Source organism: Malus domestica, chromosome 17, assembly GCF_042453785.1.
Source record: "Malus domestica chromosome 17, GDT2T_hap1".
Lineage (NCBI taxonomy): Eukaryota > Viridiplantae > Streptophyta > Magnoliopsida > Rosales > Rosaceae > Malus > Malus domestica.
In genome coordinates this window covers 14,974,924-14,995,571 of record NC_091677.1, presented here as the reverse complement: position 1 = coordinate 14,995,571, position 20,648 = coordinate 14,974,924, and the positions used below count along the sequence as shown (strand labels likewise).

The window sequence follows — 20,648 nt, the reverse complement described above, 5'->3', positions numbered from 1 at the left end:
ACCCTCTGTGATCAATTTCTATATAAAATGATTTTTATGTCATTTATCTTTGCAAAGAATGGCCATATAGAACAAGGATTGACATCAATTCTAGATCATATTTTTACAAATGTGGTCAGCTAGGCTCTATGATGATTGTGGTATACAGTGAGAAATCGTGGGTGGCTCATTTTTTGACTCCTTGGTCGTTTTCTTTAATTTTTTTTTAAATAAATGATATTAACTACACTAAATGGGGTAGGGGAGTGGGCTAAGCCTCATAATGGGCTAGCAATAATGTGGTTCAAATTCGTCTTTGATAAGAATCGAATCTAAAACTTTTCACTTACAAATGTGGTCTGCTAGGCTATGTGATGGTTGTGGTATATAGTAAGAAATCGTGTGGGTGGTTCGTTTTTGACTCTCTGGTTGTCTTTTTTTTATTTTTATTTTATAATCATTTTGAAATAAACGATATTTCTACACAAAATAGGGTAGAGAATTGGGTTAAGCCTCATGATATGCTAATAATAATGTGGTTCAAATTCGCATTTGGCGAGAATCGAACATCAAACATCTCACTTACAAACGTGGTCCGCTAGGCTCTGTGATGATTGTGATATATAGTAAGAAATCGTGTGTGGCTCATTTTTGACTTTCTGGTCTTTTTTTTTTTTTTTTTGAAATAAACGATGTTATCTATACTAAGGGAGTGGGGGAAAGTGGATTAAGTCTTATAATGGGTTAGCAATAATATGATTCAAATTCGCATGTAGCGAGAATCGAACCTAAGATCTCTTACTTACAAATGTGGTTCGTTAGACACTCTGTGATGGTTGTGGTATATAGTAAGAAATCGTTGGTGGCTCGTTTTTTATTCTCTGGTTGTTTTTTTTTTTTTTGAAATAAATGAAATTATCTACTCTAAGGGGGTGGGGGAATGGGCTAAGCATCACAATAGACTAGCAATAATGTGGTTCAAAATTTCCTTTGGAGAGAATCGAACCTAAAACCTCTCACTTACAAATTCGCTCAGCTAGGCTCTATGAAGGTTGTGGTATATAGTAAGAAATCATGGGTGGCTCGTTTTTTACTTTCTGGTTGTTTTTTTAAACAAACGATATTATTCACACTAAGGGAGTGGGGGAGTAAGCTAAACCTCACAATTGACTAGTAATGATTCTCTGGTCATTTAGATTCATTGGGTAGAGGCAAATTGGAAAAATGGAAAATAAAAGGTTTTTTTTAGCTAAAATGGTCTCTGAGATTAACATAACTCCTCATTTTGGTCCATAAGATTTGAAATCAATAGAAGTAATCCCTGAATTTATCCATCAATCATTTAGGTCATTTTGTAAAAAATTATGTTACATAAGAATCAAAATGGAAAAAATACCCTCAATTTAATAAACAATGGGCTAGTGTGATTTGACAAAAATAATTTATTCTTATTTAATAGAGATTTTTCACGAAATGACCAAAATGATTGATGGTGGACTAACTCAGGGACCACATATATCGATTTCAAATCTCAATGACCAAGATCAAGAGTTATGCCAATCTTAGAGACCATTTTGACTATAAAAAAAAATGAGTTCCAAAAATATATTTGTCCGAGATTAATGATTCATTAATCCAATGTAATTTAGTCCAAGTCAAGCTAATGTGACTTATATATTTATCCAGTACCCTTAAAACTTTCTTCCTCTTAACCACTGCCAAGTTGCAAATTCCAGATCCCTCCTTCCTCAACCCTATGAACACTTCCGTGTCAGGTTTGGTGAGTATATAATATAAAGAACTAAAACCCTAAACCATCAAAGATTGATATCTTAATTTTTTTATGCAAGACCAAGTGTTCGATTCACATTATAGCATGTATGTAATAATCAATTGGAAGTTGCGTTTGTTTAATAGTTTTTTTGTTTTGACAAACGATAACGATAGCGTTAGCATTATATTGTTAGTTGTTTGAGGGAAAGGAGATCAGTGGAGGTTAAATCCGCCCCAAAAATACATGTATCATTACTTTCCGTCACTACATTAAAATGTTATCTGCGCGTTTGTTTAATATTTGGATCACATTCATTTGCCTATAGTGTAGTTTGACAAATGCATTCTTTTTATATGTTCCACTAGGCACTAGATTCTTATTGTTTTTTCAATTATTTCATTTTTATCTATTTATTGACTTAATGCATCCGATCCAACCTGGTGATTTACTTTATCAATTACAGAAAGGGCTCGTCTCCTACCATATTTTTTAGTTTCCTTAAAAATGATGATACTCTTTAATTAAATATTTAGGGCAAATGCAGGTCATCAAAAGTGGACTTTGCACGTAAAAGTTTGAGTAGTGCGCACTGATCATAAGATAATGTGAATTGATTATCAAATCATGGACAAGATTAAGTCTCATCTTTTAAAACAAATTAAAGATGCTTTTTAGGACCACCAGAAAAAAGGTTGAATGATGGAAAGTGTTCCTCTCTACTCTCCAGTCCTACTTAAAATTATCCAATGTTGGTAATAAAAACTGGACCAATTGATCTATGCATTCGACTCCTTGCATTTGAGTTGAATCATCCGTTTCATAAATTAAAGTAGTTTAAGAAGTATTCTAAAAATGTATACGATCGAGTAAATAGCAAATTAGGGTTTAGGGTTTAGAAAAATGTAAAGATTTGTGCAAGTTACTCTTTCGTCCCCATTTTGCAGAAAATCGTTATAAATATATTAGACACCTGTAAATCAAGTCGGTGAAATAATCTCTCTCTAAAAAGCCAAATGTCATACGTTGAAAACGGAAAATATCAACACACAGAAAATCCACTCCCACAATTAATCCACTAGTTTCATGGCTATAAAAAGTTAATGCATATCAAATCTTTGTTTATGGTAATATGTAGTTTACTTGATTATCTAAGCAATTCTGCTTCCTTCTTTTCTTTTCACGTGCTTCAGATAATTCAATAGCTTTTTCATAGCTTTGCGAAATGAAATTTTGTTCTTCAATTGTCCGAAATTCTGCGAGAATATTAGGGTTCTTATCATGATCTGTTCTTGTAACAACAATGTTGAGTTTTAGGTTTACACAATTGAGTTCTTTTTATACATGTGTCTGCAATGACCGGTACCAAGAACTCCATTTTCAATGAATTTTTGGATCTGGGAGCTTATCAAATTGCTCGTGTAGCTGATTTTATGGGTACAAACTTATTCTAATTTTTTATTTATTTTGGAAATGTTTTGAATTGAAAATTAGTTAGGAGTTTAATAAAGGTGCGAGTATTAAAATTCTAAATCAATTATTAATTTTTATTTTAAAAAATTATGTAACTGACATGTAAATTCATTATTACATTAATGCTAGGGGCTTGGATTAAAATCTGAAAACTAATAAGGTTTTAATCAATGAACATTAGTAACTAGGGACCGGATACTAATTTTTCCTATAATTATTTATCCTCGTTCTACAAATATATTACCAGACTCCTTATTTCCAACTTCCGATCTGGACAAGAGAAAGGCGACTACTAGGCAAAAGACCTATTTTTCCTCATTGCTAGTGCTTGATTGAGCGTAGTTCTGTTTTGCTTCACCTAAATAATTAGAATGAAAATTCTAATTCTAATTTTCATTTTTTATCTAAATAAAATTTTATTCAAAAATTTGGCCCGACACAAATAGTTTTATCCCACGACAACGGAAGCAAATTAAGAGGTTCAATCCCTCTTGTCAAACACTTCCTCCTCTTTTTATAGGTTTTTGATCCCCCTTACGCTTACGACATACGGGGTTGCTTACTTTTTTTTAACTGAACTGTAATTTTGCTTCCTTTAAAAGGGTAAGAGAAGAAAGTTAGTGCTCAAAGTAGTGATGAGTCGAAGAACAACATTTGATAGGTGGTGGGGGCTCGTATTGATTACCATGAGGTCTTGACATATCTAGGCTCTTTAGCTCCCAAATGTTGATAAAGACCTACCTCGGCTGTATGTAAACCCCACTTCATCCCCACCCCTAAGACCATCTCCAATGGTGACCTAAAACCTAAAAATATTTAGCCCAGAAACAGCTTTTCTACTCCAACCCTTCTTGCCTAAAATTTTAGCCCGAGATTATCAAAGAATAAATTAAGGCTATTTTTTTTTAAATAACTTTAAAAAAAAAAATTATGTAGACTATCCTAAATTAATTTTATGAACATTTTAACCTAAAAATATTTAAATTCCGATAAATTTTGAAAAATTACTAAATCAATACATGAAAATCATGATAACCACATAAACTTAATAAAACGGCATTTAATAAACCACATAAACTTAATACAAATGACAATTAATAAACCACATAAACTTAAAAAAAAAAAAGACAATTAATAAACCACATAAACTTAATACAATCGAAAACTCATAAACTACATAAACTTAATAATGATATCCACCATCTTGACTTGGTGATAGACTTGGGTGATAGTCTTGAGATGAATCATCATCTTGAAATATACTCCTTGTGCCATTCTTTCGTAAAATGTCCTTTTGCTTACCACGTAAGTATTTCTTCCTCTATGGAGTGTATTTGTCGAGGTCCTCCATCATCAAATTAATTTCGAACCTTTCTTGCTCCCTATCCCCTTATTCCTTCATGGCCAAACGCATTTGGGCCAATTCTTCTTCCCGATGGCATTGGTTTTCATTCATTCTTGCCATTTCGCTAGCAAATTGTGCACATATCAGATCTTGGGACTTTCCTTTTCTCTTTGCTTCCTTTTGCTTATCTCTACCCGGGGGCCTTGCAAAAGAAGGAGTTGGGTTCATTTGTTCGACACCTTCATTGTCGGCAAAATTCACACCTTCATTGACATCATTTGGGGGTGGGGCTTCACTATGAAATAATCTTCCACATTGTTGGTTCACATCGGTTCCCCACCTCGGACAATCTTTGAGGATGTTCCAAGCAAGATGCAACTTAAAAGCTTGATTTTTTGGTGTAGTTCTTGTCTTGTAAATTGCCATTACTTTGTCACCCTATGCAACAAATACATAAAAACAATTAGTTGCAAAATACTATTATGTACATGACAAATAAAATATCAACAAAGAAACTCACAATTTCTGAGGCGCCCCTTCCATTAGACATGTCAACCATGGCTCTCTCCAAACTTCCCTTCCACAAGGTGCACGCTTTGTTGATAATCTTCCACCGATCATAAACACCACCAACTTCCCTTTGATCGGCGTTGGAGTTTTCATGGAACTTATCAACGATTTTACCCCACAAAACCTTTCTATTTTGATTGGTGCCGACGACACCATCTTCGCTAACATAAATTCATGCCAAACATAAAGCAATATCTTCGTCAAAGGTCCAATTACGACCTCTAACATGCTTTTTTGCCATCTTGAAAATTTTGGAAATGAGAAGAAATGGTAGAAAGAAAAATTGGAAGAATTGTAGGAGAAAAGTGAGTTTTGTGTGGATGTTTGAACAAATACATAGGTATTTATAGAGTTTTTGGTTGAATTTTAAGTTAAATAATTTTTTTAAATTATTTTAGCCGTTGGATTTAAATTTGGACCGTTAGATCTTGTTTTTTACCGTTAGATTTTATTATATTCGATCTAAGCCGTTGGATTCAATAAATATATAAATATAAAACTAAAAAAAAACATTTGAATGTGGACTGTTGGATTAATCAATGGTCCAATTACCACAACTGTGCGATGGAGAAAAGTAGCTGTTGGCTACAGACATATTCTGACACGCCAGGGGACACACCCACGTGGGTGGGGTCCACCTCGGCTAAATGACTTGCGCGTCTGCGAGTGGAGGAAGTGTGTTTGGGCGTTTGGGCTTCACATCACAGTTTTCAGTCTCATCCGTGGGTCCCACTTCAATTTGTGGGCTAAATTTGTGACTGGTATATGCCTTTATTTTAAGTTTTAGGTTTTAAGTTTGGTTTAGATTTTGGGTTGGAGTGGATTTTGGGGGGGGGGGAAGGGAAAATTTAGGTTACCCTTAATGTTTAGGCACAGAAGCTGCTCTAGGACCAGTGCTTGCTATCTGACTATCACAACAATTGTAGTGGTTCAATTGCCTTTTTTTGTTATATATTCCCCATGAAACTCGATTTTAGCCTCACTTTTTCCTTAGAACTCAAATTGTTCCACTTAACCCCTCTAAAATAAGGTTTCATTCCACATTGCTTGGATTTTGTCAACTCTATAAAATTGGGCACTTTGTTCATTTACGAGAAAAATTAGCTCCCATTTTAAAGAATTGACATAATTCAGGTAAAGTGAGATGAAAATAAAGTTTTAGAAAGTTAAGTAGAACAATTTGTGTTACAGAAAGAAAAATGAGACTCAATCGAGCCAAAAGGAATAATAAAGAATAAACCATTTTCTTTTATTTTGACAATAGTCATAATTATATAACAAATTGCTCTCTTTTTTTTCAACAACTATCGCCAACGATATTAGTTAGTTGGAGTAAAAAAAAGTCTAACACCCATGCATTGGCGAAGCCGCAACAACGCAAGAAGGTGCAGTTGCCCCTCCGGTTAAAATTTGCCCCTCTAAACCTACACAGAAGGTGTTTGACGAAATACTTGAATGAAGGTTGCTATCGCTGTTGCGGCACGCAACCTTTTTTTTTTTCTAAACTTAGGCCAAAACGGCATCGTTATGAGCTTGAAAAAAAAAAAGGCCTTATTTTTGTGGTAAATATATATATACACACACATACAAACACACGAACAATAAACTGGAGTGCTCGTGTCCAGATAAAAATAAGACATAAGTTTCTGCATTGGAACTAGCACCAACAACATGCCACCGCCGCCCAGCTAACTCACCGCCACGTGCCTTCCCCCTCCATGCCGTTGTTAGCCACCACCGGCCATCACCTCGTCAATAATAATTATAATTTGTTTGTATTGACAAATTATAAACGACATTAAAATTATCTATTATCTAAAATGTCCTTGTTGTCTATATTTTTTCGGACCTTTTATCTTTTTAATTTTTGCTCTTCCCCTCAACAATTCTTGACGTTGCCTTACAACCGTGCTAGCGTTCTTTTCCCAGCATTGGTGCTGACATTAGTGCTTGTTGTTTGCAATCTAATTTTGTTTACATTAAAATAGTATTAAAAATCTCATTCAAAAACCCTAATCTAGCTTCAGCTGGTTGAGCTCTTAGGTCTAGTTTGATAGAGAGAATTAGCTTGAATAGAACTATTCACTATATTAAAGGCATTTCAAAGGAAAAAAATGAATGAACAAATTCCTTGTTTTGTTCAAGTTAAAGATTACTCATGAAGAACCACAACGGGTGCCTCAGTGGTTGGGAATAAATTTCAGGCTTGTATTCTACACGGCATGTCCTAAGTTCGATTTTTGGCACTGGTGAATCATATGATAGTGGCCAGGAGGAGGTTGAAATGCCTATGTGAGTCTTTCTAGTCCCGGAAGGGTGGACTGCCATGGTGAAGCTACTAGCTGGTCCCATTTAAAAAAAAAAAAAGAAGATTACTCATGAAGAATAGTTGTCCCTTTTAAGGATATCTTTTCTTCAAAGTAACTATCAACTTGGACAAAATTACGAATTTGTCATCTATTTCTTCCTCGAAAATGCCTTTATTTTTATAAATAGTCATATCCAAGCCAATTCTGTCTATCGAGCGATGCGTACGATATGTGTACAAATATATTCCAATTCGAGGACCCCATGTGAAACCATTTATTGTTCGTAATGGCTTAAATGCTAAAATTGGTTTAGTAAAAAAAAAAAAAAAATTTACTATGACAAAAGATGACTGTTAATTCTAAAAATACACAAAATGATATGACGGAATTTGATCGAAAATTGGTGTTTTTATAGGACAAAGCTCAATATTAATACAAATATAATATCTTTAGAATTAGAAAGCCATAACTCTACTTTTGAGTCACAAGACTTCACTAAATAAGAAAAGATAGACGGAAAAATGGGGGCATGATTTTCAAAGGTGGTAACGGATACTTTAAAAATCACAACCTTGCACTTTTACATTACATGGAAGCAGTGGCGGATCCACAGTGGGGTCGTCGGGGTCGCACGACCCCTTGGAAACCATGGAAACAACCTTGAAGCTCCCATATGCGACCTCTTGAAGCTCCCATATGCGACCTCTTGGAGCTGGGGTCGTCGGGGTCGGAGGCACGCCAACTGTTCGACAAAAGCCCTGAACGAAAACTGGGCAGGAAGAGGAAGAAGAAGCAGCCCACTCAAATGAGCTTGGTTGTGTGCTTGGTTGCATGCCTGTTTTTGTCAAGTGAATGATATTTATACATGCTACTTTTTATAACTCTATCCAGTTTAATTGGTCTTTCTGATAAAGAAATGATTGGGGTTGGAGGAGTGCTATATGAGAACGAGAACATTAAGAAGATACGGAAATTAATTTGAAACATCAAGCTGTCAGGGAAAGCAAAAATTTGGATACGCCAGTAACAAGACAATAAAAGAGGAAGTTTAAGTGAATCTTACTTGCATGAATCCACATAAACGAATTATGATGTGATTTATGCCAGAATCTTGGGTCAGTCCCTATACTTTATTATTGTTCCATGCACAGATTAATTCGACACTGCACCAAACGCCCGACTAATGGAGTTAGTACTATCCGACGACTATTTATCTTATCCGACTGAAATAGTCAATACAGTCCGAAGTACCAAACGAGGCTAAAAAAAAATTTCGCACTGCGCGCGCTATGACCCCATAAACATTTTTTCCTGGATCCGCCACTGCATGGAAGAATTAGCACCAACACCCTATTAACAGGGTATTAACACCTTGTTAATTGGGCATCAATATTATATTAGACAGAAAAAACTCCAACATCCAACCTGCCACGAAAGCTAACAAAAGTTGGAAGAATTATCTATGTCAGTCACACAGTCAGACAAAAACCACAAATAGTATTCAAAGAAAATAAATGTGCTACACCAGAAAAATTAAATAAACAAATTAGATCCAAGACTGTGTGGGAAGATTTGAAGATACCAAGCCTGGTTGGTTCAATGGAAGGAGAAAAAACATACAAAATTGTTTGGATTTAAAATAAACATCGGTCCTGATTAAGGTCCAATTTTGTTATTCGCACTTAAAAAACAGTTGGGTATTTAATTTAGCAAAAATGAATAGTGCACAAGTCCAAGTACTGTCCACGTGGAATCCTAAGCGGCACACTACGCGATTAAGGGCTGGTTTGGTATTGTTATGCTTTGAAAAAAAGCTGCTGTGAGAATAAGCGGTTATGCTATGAGAATAAGCAGCTGTGAAATAAATCAGCAGAGTGTTTGGTACACTTTTTTGTAAAAGTGCTTTTGGAAAAAAAAGCAGTCTAATAGTGAGTCTTTTCATTAAAGAAGCACTGTAGCTCCGTGTGCTTTGAAAAAAAGCCAGTTTTCCAAAGCTGCAAATAGGAGCTTCAGTTTTTTCTTTTGATTTCAGCTTATTCTCACAGCAGCTTCTAAAATAAGCCATTTTTTTTAGTTTACCAAACACCTAAAACCCTCACATCTTTTTTTCATGGGTGCTTTTTTTTTAAGCACCTCACTTCCAGGTCTAACTCAGTCGGTTTTTACGGAAGAAAAGTGCTTTCTGATGGCATTTCCGTAGTTTTGCGAAGATAAAAGCTTAAGTTGCAAAGTAAAATTTTCTCCTCTGGCAACGGTCACATCAACAACTGAAAGAAAGACATGTTCCATAAAAGGCAGTACAAAGGCAGAAGACGATGACACTTGCACGCTACCTTTTCTAATTCCTTTTGTAAATTGACAATTTGTAATTGCATTTATGTTAAAGCTCTGCTACATGGACAAGGATTGTCACCCCCTCTTACTTTTGGGGCCTTTTTGTATGTGTGGTTATGGTTAAACCACGTCAATATTTTATATTACTATTTATTTTTGTCTTATTATCTTTATAAAAAAATAATATAAAATATTAACGTGACTTAACCGTGACCACACAAAACAGGAGGGTACGGAAGGGCACCGGAAGTGAGAGGGCAGACAATCCTTGTCCATGCTACATTGCCTATAGCATCGATTTCCTATATTAAAACTTCCTTTCAAAACACTTCATCCACTAGCAAGAACTTGCCGAATAGGTTTATAACTTACTCGATACGGTGACGCCTGTATTTCTCATTTCTTTTCAAGTTATTACTTTGTGGTTGAATATTTGATAAGTGTAACTTTTCATCTCCTTCTTTTCATTTTCATATAGTTTTCATACATTCTATGACTGTATTTATATGAGAATTGCAAGCTTAGTTGAACCAAGGTCCAAAGTTTGTGGTTATCACTTGCCATACACAAAGAAAATATTTAAAGTCCTTTATATAATAAGACATTGCAAAGAACTTAACATAAATTTTAAACCCTTTATGGCATAGTATATTGATTAGGAGTTCAGTTTACTTGTGGCACGAGTTACAATCTAACAACAAAATCATTCAATTTTTCTGTTAGTATTAAACCAACACACTTGACAATAAAAAAAATTAAAAAAAAAAAAAAAAACTCATTTGGAAGAGCCTGTACTACTCAAGACTTTCAAAGACAATTTTAAACTAATAAAGAGTTACCGAAAGTATGAAGCGGAGAATTACGCCTCTTACCTTGGAATTTTAACTAAAAAATGTCAATCGCCAAATTCTTGAAGATTTCCGGCATGGAAAATACCATTTTTTCACTTAGTTATTCAAACGGCTGACTTCGAATTTTCCACGTTCCATTTTCTGACTTATTTACTAAAGAGTGTATTTTTTTTCACAACTCTAAAGAGATGATGATGCTCCACTCTATTAATTATTGTTAGATTACTTTAAGTTTCAGGATATGCGTAGTAAATAGATTAAATCAAAATCATTAAACGATAATCAATAAAGTTATAAGCATTACTATCATTTTAAGATGCTGAGCAAAACATTTCTTTTTGCTAAATACAAAGTTTTTTTCCTTGTTCAAACACACGGTAATTTCTTACCCACTTAACCAGCAAGTTGCAAGTTTGCAACCTTCACTCTCTCTCTCTCTCTCCCCCCAACAGTCCGAAAGATCCAAATTTCCACAAATCCATTGTTTACCAAATTGACCAACCAACCCCAATCTCCAATCAGGCACCCACGACTGACCTGACTCGAGACCCATTTGCTGCGCTGGCTTCTTCATCGTTTTCGTCGAGCTTTCACAACAAGAACAAAGCACAGCAGTGCCCCATTTTTCCTTTTTGTCTTTTTCGTGTCTGGAAAAAAAGAGGAGAATCTTCCGAGAAAAATGAAAAACGGATGGGCAAGCAAGTGTTGAAACGAATATTAGAAACAGAAAAAAAAGCTTTAGTCTTTGATGCACATGTGAAATTGTGAATATCCAAATCCTACTGCACACGCTAACCTCTCTCTCTTCCTTCTTGTGGTGGAGGTGAAAGAAAGAGGATCACCATCATCCCCATCATCATGATTTCAAGATTAGAAAATGTCCAACACCAACAGCCACTACCAGCCGCCCACAAAGTAAACGCTCCTTCCCTCCCCTTTTATTTATTATTATCTCCTCCCCATGTCAACGTCACTTGTCTCACACACCCATCGCTCTCTCCCTCTCTCCCTCTTCCTCCCCCCCCCCCTTCTTCTGGGTCAACTTCCCAATTGGGGTTTCTTCCTTTGTTTTCCTGCCATCCCAAAAACCCAATTCCCCCCGCCCTCTGCACCAGGTAGATATAGCTCTCTCTGTCCTCTCTCAGGCATTTATTCAAACATGTGCTGGGCGTTCTAGATTGGTACTATTCCTGCTGCTGCTTCTTCTATGATTCCAATAGATTGTAGTTAGAGTATTGATGGTGATGTGATTGAGTGAGAGAGAGAGAGAGAGAGTCTTCATGTCTTCTTCTCTTGTTCGGATGAAACACGACAAGCAGAAGGTGAAGGTCCCAGCAATACCAACACCACCAACCTTTCGTCTTCTCTGCTATTTGGGTCAATGGATTCTCGTCCTTCTCATTCTTCCTTGCTCTGCCTCTGCTGCCTGCGACCGGCTCGATCGCGACGCTCTTTTGTCCTTGCCCTTCAACACACCGTTGAATTGGTCTGCTTCCACTGACTGCTGCCTTTGGGATGGAGTCACCTGCGACCCGGTTGAGCACAGCCGCGTCGTCCGGCTTTCTCTGCCCAGGAGAGGCTTATCCGGTGTCGTCTCTCCGTCCATCACCAACCTCACCCGTCTCACCCACCTCAATCTTTCCCACAATTCCCTCTTGGGTTCTCTCCCAGACGACTTGCTTTCTTCCCTCCCAAGTATTGAGGTCATTGACTTGAGCTTCAATCGTCTCATCGGCCGCTTCCCACAATCCTCCCATGAAAGCAGCCACCTGCAGATTATAAACTTGTCCAGCAACTTCTTCAATGGAACAATCCCAGCTTCGATCCTCGTCCCTTCAGTGTCCGTTTTCAATGTCAGCAACAACAGCTTTTCGGGACCGATACCGGTCAGCAATGGCGGGAATCACACTTCCCTTACCTTCTTGGACTTGTCCTTCAATAAATTCACTGGCCCAATTCCCCCAGGAATCGGACTGTGTTCGAGGCTCCAAACTTTTCGGGCAGGTTTCAATACCCTTAATGGTTATCTCCCTGATGAAATTTTTATGCTTGCTGATCTCCAACAGCTCTCTCTGCCTGTAAATATTCTCTCTGGACCCATCAGTGATGGCATCATGAACCTCACCAATCTCAGGATCCTCGAGCTTTATTCGAACAACTTCTTTGGGCAAATCCCTGGGGATATTGGTAACCTTTTCAGGTTGGAGAATCTGCTCCTACACATCAACAACTTCACTGGTGCCTTGCCTCCGTCCCTCACCAACTGCACAAATCTATCCACTTTGAATTTGCGGGTTAACAACTTGACTGGACAGCTCTCTGCCTTCAATTTTTCCACTCTCCAACGCCTCGCCACTCTGGACCTTGGCAACAACAACTTCATTGGTGAGTTACCTCAAAGCCTCTACTCGTGCAAGTCCTTAACTGCTATTAGATTGGCTAGCAACCAGCTCACTGGCGAGATATCACCTGAAATAGTCGCGTTAGAATCGTTGTCTTTCCTGTCCATCTCTACCAACAGCCTGACAAATGCCGCGGGGGCTTTTAGGAATCTGAAGGGTTGCAAGAATCTGACCACTCTGGTCTTGTCGAAGAATTTTTGGAATGAGGCTTTGCCAGATGATAAAAGCCTTGGAGCCCCAGTTGGATTCCAAAGTCTTCAGGTTTTTGCTATCGGGGGTTGCCAATTCACAGGTCAAGTACCCACCTGGCTAGCCAATGTTACAAATCTTGAAGTCTTGGACTTGTCGTTTAATTTTATAACTGGTTCGATCCCCGGTTGGTTGGGCAGTCTGCACAACCTTTTCTACGTTGATTTGTCTAATAACCACCTTAGAGGAGGATTTCCTCTTGAGTTCTGCTGGATGCAAGCTTTGACATTGAAAGAGGCTAGTGAGATAGTGGACAGAAGTTATCTAGAGTTGCCTGTCTTTGTGATGCCCAACAGTGCTACTAATCAGCAGTACAATCAGTTGTCCAACCTCCCCCCGGCAATATATTTGGGTAACAACAGCCTTACTGGCAGTATCCCCATTGAGATTGGTCAATTGAAGTATATTCATGTGATGGACCTCAGTCATAACAACTTCACTGGCTGCATCCCGGAACAAATTTCTAACCTGACCAACTTAGAGAAATTGGACCTCTCCTATAACCATCTTTCCGGTGAAATCCCTGCTTCTCTCAAAGGTCTGCATTTCTTGTCTTCCTTCAGTGTGGCATACAATGATCTTAAGGGACTTGTACCATCTGGAGGTCAGTTTGATACTTTTATGAACTCCAGCTTTGAAGGGAATGCTGGACTATGCGGCCCTCCAACTGCTCACATCACTTGCCCTCAACCTTTATCACCTGCTGGTCGAAGATCTAACAGAAACCTTCTTATTGGGCTCACCTTTGGGATCTGTTTTGGCATTGTATTTATTGTTGTCTTGTTAGTAGTGTGGATGTTGTCTAATAGAAAAATCATTCCTGGAGGAGATACTGACAAGACGGATTTCGAGACCATGTCTAGCCAATCTACTGTTGTTGCTCCTGAGCTTGACAAGGATACCAGCTTAGTCATACTGTTCCCAACCAAGACCAATGAAATCAAGGATCTTAGTATAACTGAAATCTTGAAGGCGACTGACAATTTCAGTCAAGCAAACATCATTGGGTGTGGAGGTTTTGGTCTGGTTTACAGAGCAACGTTGGCAAATGGGACCAGGCTAGCTGTTAAGAAACTCTCAGGAGACTTGGGTCTGGTGGAAAGGGAATTCACAGCAGAAGTTGAGGCACTGTCCACTGCCCAACATGAGAATCTGGTTTCCCTGCAAGGTTATTGCGTGCATGATGGTGTTCGCCTATTAATGTATTCGTATATGGAGAATGGGAGTCTGGATTACTGGTTACATGAGAAAGTGGATGGTCCTTCCCAATTAGATTGGTCAATTCGACTGAATATTTTGCGAGGAGCAGGCTGTGGGTTGGCTTACATGCACCAAATATGTGAGCCGCACATTGTGCATCGTGATATCAAGTCAAGCAACATCCTCCTGGATGATAAATTTCAAGCACATGTTGCTGATTTTGGATTGTCCCGGTTGATTCTTCCGTACCAGACTCATGTTACAACCGAGCTTGTTGGAACTCTTGGTTACATTCCTCCAGAGTATGGACAAGCATGGGTGGCCACTTTGAGAGGAGATATGTACAGTTTCGGGGTTGTCATGCTTGAGCTGCTAACCGGAAAAAGGCCTTTTGAGGTATGCAAGCCAAGGGGGTCAAGAGAGTTGGTTGGCTGGGTGCAGCAAATGAGGAGAGAAGGCAAACCTGAGGAAGTTTTTGATCCTCTCCTGAGAGGGAAAGGCTTTGAAGAAGAGATGCTGCAGGTTCTTGATGTTGCTTGCTTGTGTGTCAACCAGAACCATCTTAAGAGACCTACGATCAAGGAAGTTATCAGTTGGCTGAAAGATGTTGGGACATCCCAGCAACATGAAGATAAAGACTAGTACATTATTTTTTTTTCCTTTGACACTTGTTAAGAAAGTATTTATATGTATACTTGCACATAAATATTTTGGGTATTGTTGCAGAATTTCACCACATTACTTGTGTAAATGCTTTAAAGATCTACGAGGCATCTATAGTTTTGTCTAAACCTCTGAGGCTTGGCATTTCCAACTCTTTTATTACAGAAAACATGAATTTTTGCACGACAGCGATCTTTCTGTCTTAGACTTTCACCACTTCTCTGAACAAGAATCGCGCAGAAGAACCTGATTGTGATATCCGTACATTGGATTGATCGCAATTGATTGCATAAAGTCATTCTATCCATTGATGAACAAAGTAATATATAAAAAATAAAATGTCCATTGAAATTTTTTGTAATCGGTCTGTTACTGTTAGATTCTGTGTAAATTTCTAAATTTTGAGACACCTGCCGATGCACACATCACTAGTTCTGTTAATCCGGAGTGCGAATTGCATAAATCTTTGGGAATGCAGAATTGCAGATGTCACTGAACATTTCGGTGTGATTACTTAATTGGTTTTACTCATTCCTGATATGAATTGATTATCCCTGCCATGACGAGATTTTTTTTTTCTTTTTTCTTTTTTCATGCGTGTGTGAAAAGAAAGACGATGTTATTGATACTGATATTCAAGTACGATCAGAATCACGAAGGAGAATATCCTGAAATTAAGTCAGGAGGAACGTCACTCTACGCTATCGCACCGCAGAGTCTTGGATTTGGATTTGAAAAGGCAAAAGCTCGCAAGAGTGATGTCTGCATAATTGCCACCTTCATGAGGGAGACATCACTGATATTCAACTTTTGTGGGAAAATGCTTTGGTGAGTCATCGAATTGGCGCAGCTCTTCACAGACCTGTACATGCGCAGAGCGTTTCACCAATTTGTACTTCCTCTCTGGCCCGATGTGATTTTCATTTTGGGTGATTATTTTGACGGCGGTCCTTATCTTTCAGATGAAGAGTAAGAAAGCCCAATGGTTTTTTTGCTGTTTCAGTGAAATGTGCTTTCTTTGTTGATGTTTTAGTTGATTTGATTGCTTCATCTGATGGCTTTATATCGAATTAGCTCGGAATTGTTGGGTTTTCTTTAAAAATTGTTGCTTGACTCGCTAAGGTTAGGTTCTTTTTTGTTCCAATCTTGGATTGACTTTGCTGTATTCTGTGGAATGGCATTGCCGTTGTTTGCTTGATTTTAGGTGGAATGAGTCGTTAATCCGTCTGAGACATATTTTTTCTCTGAGGGTGCGAGACAGATATTTAAATATCCTAGTTTACTACCTTCCTGGAAACCATGACATTGGCTATGGAGTTCTCCACTCTCGTATGGAAAAGGTGTTTTTGTTATGTTGCCATTAAATAATAACTTAAGTTTTGGTCTAGAACTACTCTGACAGTTACTTGTTTGTCTTGCACATTGCTTAAAAACTTTTTCGTTTTGTTAGTATTACATGCGCATATTATTGAAATGAAGACGATCTGAGTGTGAACTTTGCATAATTTTCTAGAGAAACCATATACAAAAGATCAACGAACATATTCCATTAATTCATTTATAGATGTTCAAGCGTATCCAAGGGTTTTATTGACCCATATTCGATTGGATCGAAGAGATTGGACAGATTGTAATGGCTTTTCAGATGTTGAGTTTATTTGTACTCATAATGTTTTTAAACTCACGATGTTTAGTATTTAAACTCACGATGTTTTTTATTTGTACTTTAAATGTTTAGCGGATTCTGCGATCTGCTAATGGTCAAGAAGTAATGTAAGTGTTTTCTCGTCTTGTGTTTTGGACAACTGAAATCAGAAAGCTACATTATCTTGCAAGTTTGGTAGGTGGCAGCCAAGGATTCAGTACAATTTTACAGGTATCAGAACTACATTACAGAGGAATCATCAAACTACGTACTGGATTCAATTAAACCGGTTAGTGCTGTTTCCTCTCTATCATGCATCTTGTCTGTGAGAGCCCTATTAATTGATTCAGACTGTAGGATCTATATTTTACTTGCAACAATAACTTTTTGAGTGATTTCTGTAGATACTTGTTTTATCCGGTCATGATCATGGTCAGTGCCGCGTGATCCATACGCCAAAAAAGGGCCTGTGGGGGAGGTAAGCACTCTATGCGTTGGGATGTATAATTCTTACCAGGACATGATTTATTATTGATAAATACCTTTCAGTACACTGTAGGGATAGTAAGTCGGCAGCAGGGAAACTTGTATCCGTCTTTCATGTTATTGTCTGCTAGTAATTTTGTACCTTCAAATGCATCCAGTTCTGAAGAGGCAATCTCAACTTGTCCGTGCTTTCTTCCAATGCAATCACACATTTATTTATGGTAACTCTTCATGTTGATGTGTGTTGATTTATACAACTAAGCTTTTCCGTTGGCTTTGTTTCCGTCTCTTACCTGTCTTTTCACAAATTTCCAGGTATCTATCACTATTTGTTTTTACCCTTGTTTCTCTCCTGCTTTGGCCATATAGTGGTGTGAGTCTTTGGCATCATTGTAGTGATTTGATGGGGATTGTAAAACAAGTAATCAGTAGCATCAGAAGTAGAACAAAAGAGAAAATTGAATATCTAAACTGTGTATATGAGATGATTTGGGATGCAGAAGGATCAATGCATCTTGTCAAGAAAGCCATAGGCACTTCTATTGCACGTTCAATCGAGAGAAACTCAGTTGAAAGGTTTGTTTCTGTCCTACATTTTCATACCCTATTTCTATTGTATGTGGCTGTGTATGTACATATCGAGTCCCACATCACCTGTGTATTGAGTTAACGCGAGTTGTATAAGCTATTATGGGGAGTCCCTCTAGTGATTAGTCTTTTGGGAATATTGTGCCAATGGAAGAAGTGTGCGTTTTTAAGATGGCGAGTGGTGGAATGGTATTTGAGTGTGTGCTAAACATTTCATTGGTTTTGTAGGTCTTCGTTTCACATGTCCAAACCACCTTAACAGATTTTCTCTCGTCTTATCTAATTGTTATATATCCATTGATATATCATGTGCTTTACATTCTTTTCTTTTCTAGCAGAGGTAATGCTGTGCTGCAGTCCGCAGCTAGAAAGAATATTTCCCAGGACATAGAGGTTTCTGTGAATGGAGACTCTGATGCGGATTCTGTGGTTGATCCATTGGCAAAGTTACTGCCTAGAGCAAGCAGATCAAGGAAAAAGACGGTGACCAGAAGATTGGTGCAGACATTACTAATGGTCATGATCATCGCTGCAGTAAATGTACCCCTCTATGTGATGTTACTTTTCAAGGATTGAATCGACCAATGACATCGAATTTGCAGATATATTGGGTTGTACATAATACAAAGAAGGAATACCATGTCGACATATAGCTCGCATATGGAAGTCTGGGTGAATCCCATCGCTTTTGTACTTTTGAGTAGTAGCTGAAAGTATTCCATATCCTTTTGAACAATTGTAGAAATTTTTTGCCGATGGCATGTGGAAATATTAAAACAGTTTTAAGTTTGAAAACATGATTGGTGGTAAAGATTTAGGGATTGTTTGGAATTGATTTTAAAATGAATGAAAACGTTTTTGATGAAATTGATTTTAGGATTCAAAAGTATTTAAAATGTTTTTTTTTTAAGAAACGCCAGATATATGCTTCTTGCAGGACGCACTTGAATTGTTTTTCTAGAATCTACTTAGATTTTTAGTATTACTAAAGATTGATTTAAAAAACATTTTCATAAAAAATACTTTCAATAATTAAAAAGTATTTTCAAACGAGCCCTTAGATTACAAGGCACGTTTGGGAAATCCTTGTTTAGATTTTACCTAATATATTTTCAGGCATTATTAGGTGTTTCATTTGATGAATCTGCAAACTTTCCCAAACTTGACAGCATATCCGTCGACATCCCATTTGAGTGGGTCACGAGATTGGATGTGGAATTTGCTGTTTGTAGTGGAATTTCACATCTTGTGTGTATATGAGTAGGGGTACAAGAAGGATGTAGAACTTACTGTTTATAGTGGATTTCATACTGATTGTTCTAGGAGAGCGGCTTTTCTGCAACCGATTTATCGCCTTCTCTGCATCTCTCGTCACATGATTAATGAGAGATGCAAAGAGAAATAGAAAGTACTATACATCTGTTGCATGTAAGTCTTACACTTATCTAGAGTCACATAATATTTTATAATCCAGATAATCATAAAGTTAAATTTAAGGGTGTTGAGTCAATTTATCTAATTATAGTCACATTTGAATCCAAATGACAATCATTGCAAAACCCATGATTACAAGTTATTAAACATTTTTGGCCAAACCAAGATGTTGGCAACTAGAACTTATTATATAGCAAGTGCTCCATTGCTCTTAAAACATCGCCTGCAAACCCATGATTACAAGCTTTATATTCTCCAACATTGACAAAGAGGGTGAAAACATTGGATTTGGATCCCATCCGGATTAAATTGTAGGAATCTTAGAGATTCTCACATCTTAGCCATTTTTGTATATCATACGGTAAAAAATCATTTGAATTTTATTATTTAAAATTCAACACAAATAGTACCTAATGAAAACTGATCATACGATATACAATGAACGGTTAGCATGTGAGGATCTCTAGGATTCCATAAAAATGATCCGGAGAGAATTCTGATCAGAAAACATTTTCTCCCGTAAAACTCCAAAAAAAATAGGAAAGAAGGAAAAAGGGAGAAAACAAAATAAAGAAAAATAGGAAAAAGCATACACCAGTTGTACTGGTAAATATTGACCATTGAGGCTGCAATGAGTCAATCAAACAGGCCTTTCAGATAGACTCCTCCATGTCAGCTACAGTGTCCATGCTTTGAAGGTCCGGCTAGTTAAAAACCATGTGTGTGGGCATAAATTTTAACCTCTTATGTGCTCCATAAACCTAAGTTGGGTTGGCCCCAAAATTAGGTCAAAAAACTGAGCAGTGGCACTCCAGAGCAAGGAGAAGATAACCCACACAACAATTGAAACCAAACCGGACCAGCAGAAACAAGCATCTTCCATGGAGTAGTGTAGAGTAGGTACAAGGAAAAAAGGTTATAGTAAGACCGGACGGTGAGGTTTAGTGAGCACTGAACCCGTCATACATGCATGTGTGACCTCTCACTCACGACATGCATGTGAGTCGCATCATATAACAGTGATGGATCTCGTAAACATGTTGTCAGAGGATGAAACATTAGGTATGACGATGGGCTCAGATAATAAGTTTTTCTGGGATAAGGTGTAAAGAAGAGAGTCAAACTAGCTAATCATCTCCTTGAATGTACCAGCAAAGGAGCATGGTGGCGCAGCGGCGTAGGCTGTAATTACGGGCACGTTGATCGCTTCGAGTGAGCCTTGACTGTGGCTGATTCAACCTGGTTGCATTGTACTTGAACCATATCCATGACTGATGATGGCTAGGCGAGCTGAAATGTGATGGTTTGAAATGAAAAATAGAAAGAAAAAAAAAAGAAAAAGAAAAAGG

General features: G+C 37.6%; 1 protein-coding gene and 1 pseudogene across 1 annotated transcript; both read left to right on the top strand.

Annotated features, from left to right (window-relative positions):
* Positions 1 to 11,236: 11,236 nt before the first annotated feature.
* Positions 11,237 to 15,274, top strand: LOC103436274 (tyrosine-sulfated glycopeptide receptor 1-like). Its single transcript, XM_008374695.4, has one exon. It carries the CDS (start codon positions 11,913 to 11,915, stop codon positions 15,123 to 15,125), a length of 3,213 nt encoding a protein of 1,070 aa, XP_008372917.3. The 5' UTR covers positions 11,237 to 11,912; the 3' UTR covers positions 15,126 to 15,274.
* Positions 15,275 to 17,023: 1,749 nt separating this feature from the next.
* Positions 17,024 to 18,660, top strand: LOC108173412 (uncharacterized; annotated as a pseudogene).
* The last annotated feature ends 1,988 nt before the right edge of the window (positions 18,661 to 20,648 follow it).

Bases quoted from the DNA above. Each gene is read 5' to 3' on its own strand.
- LOC103436274 (XM_008374695.4), top strand. From the start codon at position 11,913: ATGTCTTCTTCTCTTGTTCGGATGAAACACGACAAGCAGAAGGTGAAG.